This window comes from Otolemur garnettii, unplaced genomic scaffold (assembly GCF_000181295.1).
Source record: "Otolemur garnettii isolate 467f Iridium unplaced genomic scaffold, OtoGar3 scaffold00159, whole genome shotgun sequence".
Taxonomy (NCBI): domain Eukaryota; kingdom Metazoa; phylum Chordata; class Mammalia; order Primates; family Galagidae; genus Otolemur; species Otolemur garnettii.
In genome coordinates, this window is record NW_003852554.1 from 622,586 (window position 1) to 634,710 (window position 12,125).

General features: G+C 40.8%; 1 protein-coding gene across 3 annotated transcripts in view; it reads right to left on the reverse strand.

The window, feature by feature from the left end:
• The window catches only part of ZFYVE9 (zinc finger FYVE-type containing 9), a 174,650-nt gene that overhangs the window by 100,802 nt on the left and 61,723 nt on the right, over window positions 1-12,125 (reverse strand). For 2 of the 3 annotated variants that reach the window (XM_023519158.1, XM_023519159.1), the window contains exon 3: window positions 2,892-2,997. In XM_023519158.1, the coding sequence (XP_023374926.1) occupies window positions 2,892-2,961 (70 nt within the window). In that variant the 5' untranslated portion in view covers window positions 2,962-2,997. Of the gene's footprint in view, window positions 1-2,891; window positions 2,998-8,723; window positions 8,819-12,125 lie in introns of those variants that run through there. The other variant, XM_003799923.3, reaches the window with a different exon arrangement.

Genomic DNA, 12,125 nt, shown 5'->3' on the forward strand with positions numbered 1-12,125 from the left:
AATTAAATTCCTATGGGAAACAGTATGTAAGTATGTAATTTCACATAAAGTCACAGTTGCCAAGAACCTATTAACATTAACTGAAGACTGGGTAGCACCTGTGGCTCAGTGGGTAGGGCACTGACCCCATATACCAAGGGTGGCAGGTTGGAACCCAGCCCTGGCCAAACTGCAACAACAAAAATAACATTAAGTGAAGACTTAGCACATTTGAAAATGACTATGTAGGAGCAGAAAACACATCAGCAGAGAAACCTATTTTCCAGGATGCAGTAAACAAGCTTGAGTTCATGGAGGCAGGAGGAAATGGGATAGGTTCCAAAGACAATTTTACATAAGTTTGGGGAAAAAAGTATTAGTGAGTAAAGGAACAAGAAAAAGCATACCTGCAAACGTAAGAATTTAAGGGAGCAATAAGTAAATTAGTTTGGTAATTGACATGCCTAGATACTAGGTGAATAAAATTAGTGAAAAGAAACCAGAAAGCATAGAGAGTAAAGGCCAAATACATCAGACTGTGTGAAGAATGGACTTTATGGCTGAGCGCCTGTAGTTCAAGTGGCTAAGGCACCAGCCCAGGCCTGCCAAACAACAATGACGGCTGCAACCAAAAAACAGCTGGGCGTTGTGGTGGGCACCTGTGGTCCCAGCTACTTGGGAGGCTAAGACAGGAGACTCGCTTGAGCCTAGGAGCTGGAGGTTGCTGTGAGCTGTGATGTTACAGCACTCACTACCCAGGGGGACAGCTTGAGGCTTTGTCTCAAAAAAAAAAAAAAAGAATGGACTTCATATCCTCTGAGTGTTAAATACTGAGTTTACTAAATTTGGACTAGCAGAGATTTGAGGTTTAGTTACAAAGACTTCCTTTAAAAAAAGAAATATTTCCAAACTGGTTCCTAGAAATAAAAATGACATATGGCTTTTTACAAGTCTATTCAGTAATAGTTAAACACAAATGATTGGGTATTAAAATCTTCATTGTTCAACCACCTAGTATCTAGGCATGTCAATTACCAAGTGTCATCACAGTCTCTTTGTAGTATATTTTTCATTTTAAAAAGGAAATAAAGTAACACAAAATGAAAATCATTTTAAAGTGCATTCTTTAAGGTACAAGGCTAGAGGTAGTAGTTTTAATACAACTGGTACTGAGGTTAAGAAAAGTTTAAACAAACAAACCACATACTTACAACCAAAAATCTGCTTTCAAAAATCCTTCTTCTATTGTTATTTTTTGTAACCAGACACTATATTTTGTAATTAAAATATTTTTACTAATTCAACAAAAAATGTATTGAAAAACAACTGTACACAAAGTACCCTACTAGAATCTATAGAAGCCACCAGGAGACTAACACAATGAACCAATTGCTGTATTAGAGTCAGTGGTATTCTAGAAGCACAGTATTCACATGATTAGGTCTAACATTTGTCTAGGTATCTCATGAATTGAATGATTGATACATAAGAGGGTAAAACAAAAGAAAAGGTTAAGAAAATACTTGTATAAATTGCTGAAACTCAGAAAATAATATATCTTCCAGCTTGGTATGTATAAAGCTCATCTGGAGCCAATAAAATTCCCAATGATCTGATTTCACATTCATATGAATCGAGAATGAGCCTAGAAATATGGGTTTGCCTTAGGACATCAATGGTTAAAATCTGACAAGAGCAGGACACTCCAAATATCTTACCTCTCCCTGTTCTCTCCTTACTCCTATGATCCCAGGTTCTAGTTAAGGTTTGCTCTATTATAGACCTAAAGTAACAAAATCGAAACTAATTTCTCTTCCCAACTGCTATCAAAGAATAGCCTGAATTACTGGATATAGGGAAGGTTTAGAAACCATTGCTTATATCATGGAGTTTAGATGGAAACTGTGACTCTGTCAACCTGTTACATGAAATTTCCTGTTAGAAACAGAAAGCACAGGGGAAGCAGGGTGAGGTGGAAGAGATTTTACTTATGGCTTTATCTATTCAAGTCAAACAGAGAGGAATTTAGGGAAAAGGCTGTTCTAAATAAAGTTAATCTTAACTAGACATATCTACTGAGGCTTGAGAATATAAAAGTTAATTAACTATCTTGGCAGTTTCTCAAAAATGTAAATCATTTAAAATTAGGTTTAAAATTTATCTTTACTGGACAATCAATATGGAACAAGCTATTTTTCTTAGTTGATAAAATGCAAGCACACATTCTAAAGCTTTACTTGACGATAAATTGACCAACCGTAGTTAAGCTCAGGCTCTAGTGTCACTAGATGTTAATACTAGATGCTAATCCTGCAGCTATGTTAGGACGGTAACCTTGGGGATTTAACCTCTCTGTGCCTCTATTCTCATCTGTAAAATGGTGAGAAGATGGTCTACATTCATGGAACTGTTTCAAAGATTAAATAACAAAATCCGGCTCGGCACCTGTGGCTCAAGTGGCTAAGGCGCCAGCCACATACACCTATGGTGGTGGGTTCGAATCCCCAGCCCGGGCCCGCCAAACAACAATGATGGCTGCAACTAAAAAATGGCCGGGAGTTGTGGCGGGCGCCTGTGGTCCCAGCTACTTGGGAGGCTGAGGCAGGAGACTCGCTTGAGCCCAGGAGTTGGAGGTTGCTATGAGCTGTGATGCCATGGCTCTCTACCCAGGGGGATAGCTTGAGGCTCCGTCTCAAAAAAATAAAATAAAATAAAATAACAAAATCCATATAAGTATCTAGCACACATTCCTAAAAAGTGTTTTCTTCCTATGAAAATTATTAAATAATAGTATTATTATCATTAAGTCATCATATCTGGTTTTATTTTTAAGGTAGTGTGTACCCCCTTTTATTGCCAGATTCTCTAGTTTATATAATAAATTCAAAGGATTAACCAATGTAAATTCTCACCTTCATTTTGTTCAAATTCATCTAACACTTTGTCCAGGTTATAAGCTTCTGCTTGGAAGTAATTCTCCATCGGTGAGGAAACACCACTGAAGAGACTTGTTTAAACCTAAAATGGAGATCAAATTCTATCACACCTCGTAAAATGCAATTCATAAATCTTAAATGTACAAGGATAAAATCTCTTTTTTTTTATTAAGTCATTTGTACATAGATCATAAATACATTTATGCCATTATGGGATTCAACGTGTTGATTATTTGTACAAACTGGAGTGCTTACATCCTACTAATCAACATAGCCTTCACCTCATTTACCCAATTACAGCATTAAGATATTTGTGTTCTATACCTGATAGATCCAACTTGTACTTGCAATATAGGATAAAATCTCTTATAAATCTATTCAGACAATGGTAAACTATAAAACCTGTCATCCCACTGGATATAAGATCTTTAAGCTAGCAAAACCTAGAAATCCATAAGCTAAAAATCAATAAATATAATGAAACATGGCTCAGTGCCCATAGCACAGTGGTTACAATGCCAGCCACAGGCACCAAGGATGACAGATTAGAACCTGGTCTGGCCACATAACAACAATGACAACTGCAACAACAAATACAGCTGGGCATTGTGGTGGGTGCCCATAGTCCCAGCTACTTGGGAGGCTGAGGCAAGACTATCACTTAAGCCCAAGAGTTTGAGGTTGCTGTGAGCTGTGATGCCACAGCACTCTACCAAGGGTGACGAAGTGAAACTCTGTCTCCAAAAAAATTAAAAGCATATATTTATATATATATATATGTATGTATGTATGTATGTGTGTGTGTGTGTGTGTGTGTGTGTGTGTATACATATATATAAAATGAAACATAAAAGGTAGACTGGGAGGACTGCTTAAAGCCAGAAGTTTGAGACCAGCCAGGGCAACAAACCAAGACCCTATCTCTATAAAAAAGTTTAAAAATTAGGCTCAGTGCCCATGCACAGTGGTTACAGTGCCGGCCAAATGCACCAAGGCTGGGAGGGTTTGAATCCCACCCGGGGCTGCTAAACAACTGCAACAAAAACAACAAAATAGCTGGGCGTTGTGGTGGGTGCCTGTAGTCCCAGCTACTTGGGAGGCTGAAGCAAGAGAATCACTTAAGCCCAAGAATTTGAGGTTACTGTGAGCTATAACAACAGTACAACACTCTTACCAAGGGCAACATAGTTAAGACTCTGTCTCAAAACAAAACAAAAAAATTAAAACTTAGCCAGGGGTGGTGGTGCTAAGTAGTCTTTGCTACTTAGTTGAGCCAGGAGGCTCCCTTGAGCCCAGGAGTTCAAGTGAGCTAAGATGGTGACTGCATAGCTCCCAAAACAAAAAAAATCAACCAATCAACCACAAAAGAACAACAAAAACACCATTCATTGATTATATAGCCTATCTGTCTATGCAGGGAAAGTATAATCTGACCTCCCCTCTATCTATATCAATATGAAACCAAGCAGAATTTTCTTTCAGTTTGACATTTTTTTAAAAATTAGGGCAATAGATAAGCATAGAAATCATGGTAATAGATAAAAAAAGAAATAGAATAATAATAGGCTCAGCGCCTGTAGCTCAATCCACTAGGGCGCCAGCCACATGCACCAGAGCTGGCGGGTTCAAATCCAGCCCGGGCCTGCCAAACAACAATGACAACCACAACCAAAAAATAGCTGGTTGTTGTGGTGGACACCTGTATGTAGTCCCAGCTACTCGGGAGGCTGAGGCAAGAGAATTGCTTAAGCCCAAGAGTTGGAAGTTGCTGTGAGCTGTGATGCCACAGCACTCTACCCAGGGCCATAGCTTGAGATTCTGTCTCAAAAAAAAAAGAAGAAAAGAAAAAATGGGTTAATAGCTAACATTATTAAGCCAGGCGTAGTGGCTCATGCCTGTAATCCTAGCACTCTAGGAGGCTGAGGCAGGTAGAGTGCTTGAGCTCACAAGTTCAAAACCAGCCTGAGCAAGAGTGAGAGCCTCGTCTTTAAAAAATAGCCATGCATTGTGGTGGGCGTCTGTAGTCCAAGCTACTTGGGTGACTGAGGCAAGAGGATCACTTAAACCCACAAATGAACCCAAGAGTCTGAAGTAGCTGTGAGCTATGATGCCACCGCACTCTACCAAGGATGACAAAGTGAGACTCTGTATCAAAAAAAAAAAAATTATTAACACCTACTGTGTATCTTGGCATTCTGTTAAGTAGTTGATACACCTAGTGTAGACTCCCAGAGGATGTCTTTGGAAGAATTAACACTAAGGTAAGTTTGGGAATGGTATTTGAAAAGGACAGATTTAAAAATAATATTGGGCAGCACTTGTGGCTCAGTGAGTAGAGCACCGACCCCATATACCGAGGGTGGCGGGTTTGAAGCCAGCTCTGGCTAAACTGGAACCAAAAAATCGCTAGGCGTTGTGGCAGATGCCTATAGCTCCAGTGACTTGGGAGGCTGAGGCAAGAGAATCACCTAAGCCCAAGAGCTGGAGGTTGCTGTGAGCTATGATGCCACAGCACTCTACCAAGGGTGACAAAATGAGACTCTGTCTCAAAAATAATAATAATAATAATAACCAAGTCATTACTTGTACATTAAGTGACATACTGAATTAAAATCATTTTCTCAGATGGTTAGGTATTCTGATTTTGTAGGAGAATGTTCTTACTCTTGAGAGGTAACCAACTGAAGTGTTTAGGGAAGAAGTGCTGTGTTGTTTGCAGTTAATTTTTAAATGAGTCGGGGAAAAAACTTATGACAGTATATGCACAGGGAAGGGAGAGAAAGGTATGCAAAAGGGGCGGAAAGGTAAAAATTGGCACACCTAGCTGAGGCATACATGGATCTTAATTATACTAATCTTTCAACTTTTCTCTAGGTTTGGAAATTTTTAAAAGAAAAAAAGACATACTGAATTGACAAGTGGTAAACACTCCTTCCCAGTCTGAATACAGAAACTCTGCAAACACAAAAAAGTTGTTTTAAAGAGGCAGAAAAGGGAAATATACAGATCTCATGAACTAGAGGAAATCAAGCCATAGCAACAAGCAGGAACTGAAGAGCGACAGTCCACAGGAGTACGAAAACTAGACAGCAACCTTTAAACCTAGAGTCTGGAAGGCTGCAGGAAGGATGAGACTTACTGACTGCAAACTTATAGAAGTTTGCACACTGAGCCAGACTGAGTTTTCTCCATGAAGCCAGGCACTGAGGAAAATCTCCCCTCACTGGCCCTAAGACTCAGCAAAGAAAGGGTGGCACCTGTGGCTCAAAGGGGTAGGGCACTGGCTCCATATGCCGGAGGTGGCAGGTTCAAACCTAGCCCTGGCCTAAAAAAAAAAAAAAGAAAGACAGACAGACTCAGCAAAGAAGCAGAATGTGCCAATAAAATCAACTTTTTTTTTTTTTGAACTAGAGTACAGTGTTGCCATCATAGCTCACTGCAACCTCAAACTCCTGGGTTCAAGCGATCCTCCTGCCTCAGCCTCCCAAGTAGCTGGGACTACCAGGCATCTGCCAACACACGTGGCTAATTTTTTCCATTTTTATTAGAGACAGGGTCTAATTCTTGGTCAGGTTGATCTTTAACTCCTGGCCTCAAGGGATTCTTCCACCTCAGCCTCCCAGAGTGCTAGGATTACAGACGTGAGCCACTGCACCTGGCCATTAGAGTGCCAATAAAATCAAATTTGAGAAATTAGAATTCCTAATCTGGCCCTTGCTCAAGAATGAGATGATATTAAGTCTTCCCATCCAGAAAGAATGGGAAGAACTGAGTTTATATCTATGTTTACTACGACTTTTATGTTTTAAAATTTTAAAAATCATTATATATTGCATAGGTGAGGGAGAAAGGTACGTGTGACTATAAGACAGATCTTTGTGGTGACAGAATCATGATATATCTTAACTGCGATGATGGTTACACAAATTTACACACATGATAAATGGCAGAGAACTACAGACACATACTGAGTTAATGTCAATTTCCATAATATTGTCTGTATTTACGTAGGATGTAATAAACGAGAAAAAATGGGTAAACAGAGTACACAGGAATTCTCCGCAGTATTTTTGCAACTTACTGTGAATCTATAATTACTTCAAAATAAAAAGTTAAAAATAAAAAAATAAATAAAACAGAAAAAGTGTTATTAAAAATTGAATAAACAGGCTTGGCGCCTGTGGCTCAAGTGGCTAAGGCGCCAGCCACATACACCTAAGGTGGTGGGTTCGAATCCAGCCTGGGCCCGACAAACAACAATGATGGCTGCAACCAAAACATAGCCAGGCGTTGTGGCAGGTGCCTGTAGTCCCAGCTACTTGGGAGGCAGAGGCAGGAGACTCACCTGAGCCCAGGAGTTGGAAGTTGCTGTGAGCTGTGATGCCACAGCTCTCTACCCAGGGTGACAGCTTGAGGCTCTGTCTCAACAATAACAAAAAAAAATTGAATAAACACAGAAGCAGGCATCTATGAAAAGGAAATCAAGCCACCCAAGTGGGGTAAGGCAGACGTTCCTGGGTAGGGGTGACCCAGAATAAGGAATAAGAACCCCAGAAGGGTGAGGAAGTTGTTTACAAAGAAGAACAGCTCAGTGTGAGGTATCAGGGAGGTGAAAAGGGATGGTCTGGGGGTGGCACCTGTGGCTCAAGAGTAGAACGCCGGCCTCATGTACTGGAGGTGGCAGGTTCAAACCCGGTCCCAGCCAAAAACTGCAAAAAGGGGGGGGGGGGGAGAGATGATCTGGACCAGCCGAGGGAGCTCCTGTAGCTCATACCTGTAATCCCAGCACTCTGGGAGGCCCAGGTGGGTGGACTGCTTGAGTTCAGGAGTTCAAGATCAGCCTGAGCAAGACCCAGACCCTGTCTCTACTAAAAACAGAAAAAACTAGTCAGCATGGTGGCACCTACCTGTAGTCCCAGCTATGCAAGAGGATTGCTCAAGCCCAAGAGTTTGAGGTTGCTGTGAGCTATGATGCTGTGGCACTCTCTATCCAGGGCAACAGAGAGAGACTCTGTCTCAAACAAAAAAGTCTGTGCTTCCTGAAGTGTTACAATAAAAACAGATGTGATATTCCCACCCAAAATGCATAACCTCAATTTAGTCATGAGGTAACATCAGACAAACCCAAATTTTAAAACGGTCTATAAAATAACTGGTTTGTAATCTTCAAAAGTGTCAAGGTCAAGAGTGTCAAAGGCTGTAGAATTGTTCTAGGCTAAAGACTCAAGGGACATGACAACAAAACATAACATGTGATTCTAAATTAGATCCTCTTGATAACAAAAAAACATTATTTGGACAATTAGCAACACATACATGAGATCTGAGAATTAGATGGTGGTAATGCACCAAAGCTGATTTCCTTTAATGGCTGTATTGTGTTTATGTAGGAAAATGTCTGTGTTTGCAGGAAACACAGTAAGACATTCAAAAGTTGTGGGACACACAATGCACAATTTACTCTCAAATGGTTCAGAGAAAAAAATTCTCTGTAGTATACCTGAAACTTTTCTACAAGCTCGAGATTGTTTTAAGATTTAAAAAATGACACCAAAGATGTCTCTCATATTTTTTTAAATTCTCAGGCTACTTTCTTCTTCTAATCCTTTTTTATGGCATCTTGATCTCTTACCTCTTTGATGCAATTACCTAGAGTTTGGGGTGTGTGTGTTTAATTTCCTCCTAGTTCCTCTTTTGCACATGTTTTAATCTTTGTCTTTAACACTGGAGGCTTTCCCCAAATGCCTACTTATTTAACAAATAAAGTACTAAAAACCAATTGCAAACTCTGCATGTATGGGTTGTCACCTGGGAGGCTTTCATTGCATGGAGATTGAGTAGGAAATTGCTATTTCACTAGGAAACCCCCAAATGTCAGTCTATGTTGGTCTTTTCTCTAGAATCCAGAGAAGATTCATATAATCTGCTGTTAGGAGGTGCAGAGATGTAACGTCCGGTAGCCACCTTCTGAAAGAGGAGAGGAAGGGGTAAGAGTAACACTTTTCATTACCTAGAATTTCCTTTAATTCTGCTGCTTCCATCATTATGCCTCATTCCTACTCTCTGTTATATGTGATGTCTCTAAATCTTGAGACTCTTGGGGTTTCATTTTTCAAAAAAACCTGTGGTTTACAGAGCATCTGGGAGAAAGGCATTCTTCTCAACGGATAAGCTGAGACTCTCAGAGGACTTAAAACTTATGTCAGAATTCTTTACTTGCCTTCTTCGAAAAGCATCCATCTCTATCCAAAATAGAAGCTCAATAAATATTCATCCATGTGTATCTCAGAGGAATATAATTACTTAATTGAGTACAGTTTCTTCCTGAGTACCTCTTCTCTTGTCTTTCTGCATTTAACCTCTTTTTTTCTTTTTTTTTTTTTTGGTCAGAGATCTTTCAGACACTCCCTAGAATCTCAGTTTTAGAGCTACAACTTTACAGCATTGATCTGATTGCTCCTTTTTTGTCTCCTTCACTGGTACTTCCTCTTTATGTCATATATTACAATGAACATACATACATTCAAGCATCAAGTATTATTAATCATCTACTGTATACCACTACTATCCTAGTTACTAGATTACAGTAACAACTGAGAAAATGTCCCTGACCCAAAGGAGCACAATGTCTCACCGGAGAGCCAAAGGAATAAACTTAGCATGTGAATCATTGTGGCATGTACTAATTGATACATACACTAAGTGTAAGGGATGCAAAGAAGAGGTGTATCCAAATCAGACTAAGGCAATGGTACATTATTTGGGATAGGGTAGGTTACCGCAACAAATATCCCAGTAACTTATCTGTGGCTCAAACAAGAAAGAAGTTTATGAAAGGGCCGATGTAGGAACCCACCCAAGGCAGGCTTTGCTACTGTGTCTTCCTCCTGCTTTATCTTTATCGCTTCTATTACTCTGCCCCAAGCACCTCCTCACAACAGACAGAACTCTTGGCCCTCACTAAAGCCTTGCAACTCCCACGAGGCCACTCCATTAACATATACACAGATTCTAAGTATACTTTCCACATAATCCATCACCACGGAGGAGGATTATTACTACCCAAGGCTCCTCTATTAGCAATGCCACACTCATTAAAAACCTCCCAAATGCAGCCACACTCCCAGAGGAAGTAGCCATCATCAACTGTAAGGCCCCCCAAATAAAACAGATCCAATTTCCAAAGGAAACCAAAAAGCTAATATAGAAGCCAAGCGAGCAGCTCAGAGCCCTTACACCCCATCCCATCCCAGAAGGCCAGTACTTGTCCTTTGCTAAATTCTCTCCAGTATATACATCTGAGGGACACAATTACCGGCACCTTGCCACAGTGGAAGGATCGTTCCTTCAACAGGGAACATTTATTCTTCCTTCCTCCCAAGCACAAAATATCCTCTCTTCCCTCCACAATAGCCTTCACGTTGGCTTCAAGTCTCTTTACACCCTTCTTTCTTCACTCCTTTCTCGCCCATGACTGTCTTCCCTTTTAAAATAGATAACTCAGTTTTGCATAATCTGCACCCAGGTCTCACCGGGGTCTCACCTCAGGGAGCCATAAAAACACCCCCTTTGCCCACACATCAGACCTGGGGGCCAAACCCCCAGACAGGACTGCAGATCGACTTCACCCACACGCCTCCTGTACAAAAATAGAAACTTCTTCTAGTTTGGGTTAACACTAATGTGACCAGATGTCCCGCTTTTGGCAGGACAGTCCTGATTTTTGACAATTTGTCCTGTGTCCTACAGCGTTTTAAAAAAGTCCTGATTTTTTGAAAGAATGCATGACAAGCTAGGGAACAGCAGGAGAATGGGAAGGGAATATACAGTTGTCAGGGAATATACAGTTTTCGGCTGCTGAAAAGGTTAATGTAACTCCATTTGGGAACGAAAAGGTTAATGTAACTTCATTTGGAAATGAAAAGGCTAATGTAAACTCACTACTCCCCTCCTGGGCAAGGTAGCAGAAGGAGACTGGCTCCCTCCTTTGCTTCTAGGAAAGGACAATTAGCTCAGAAGGAGCCAAACTGTCTGGAACAAACAAGTAGCCTTCCTCTAGAGTAAGGTGACCAGATGTCCAGCTTTTGGCGGGACAGTCCTGATTTTTAAGAATTTGTCCTGCATCCTGCAGCATTTTTAAAAAGCCCCGATTTTTGGAAAGAATGCACAACAAGCTAGGGAACACAGGAGAACAGGAAGGGAATATATGGTTTTTGGCTGCCATGTGGCTATTTTACCAGGATATGCGTTTTATATTATTTTTGTTAATTTTATAATGTTAAACTTTAATAATAACAAATAATTGTTGAGAACTCATTATTGAGAACTGCTTATCAAAGTTTGCATTGTTGTCAGGCCCCACCCCCACCCCCAATGGTGTCCTGCTTTACCAATGTTAAAATCTGGTCACCTTAGTTAACACCTTCTCAGGATAGGTCGAAGACATTCCCACAACAGGCGAGAAAGCCCATGAAGCTGTCTCCACCCTCCCTCACCACGTTATTCCTGGATTCAGCCTCCCCAATTCCATTCAGAGCCACAATGGCCCAGCCTTCATTAGCCAGATCACCTCCCATACCTCACAAGCCCTAGGAATCCAGTGCCTCTTACATGTGCCTTACAGGCCCAAATCATCAGGGAAAGTAGAACAAATGAACAATGTCCTTGAACAACATCTCACCGGATCAGCACTCCAACACAAACAAGATTGGATTGAGCTCCACCCCATCACTTTACTCTGCATTCGCTCTATACCTCACAAACCTCTCTCTTACAGTCTTTTTAAAATAATGTATGGCAGAACTCCTATTCTCAGCCCAGGACCCCCTCCAGGCTCTATCGTAGGAAACTATTTTCCCATCCTCCAGGAAACCAAAGACAAACTTAGAAAAATAATAAATCAACTCTTACCCCAACTCTCACCAGAAAAAGTCAGAAACCAATTGGCAGGACAGCAAGTTTTCCTCAATCTCCCTTATCCGCAGGACTCTATCCCCTCATTGCACAGGCCCTCAAACTGTTCTCTAGAATACCCCCACAGCCATCTGTCTCTTGGACCCCACAGTCTAGATCCACTGATCCTATATAAAGCTACAGAAAAACTTCCAACACTGGAAGACCCCCAATGGAAATCACAGATACTATCCCCCACCACCTTAAAACTCACCAGGATCCCTGAAGAGTCCTCTTCCCCATAAATGTGTGACATTC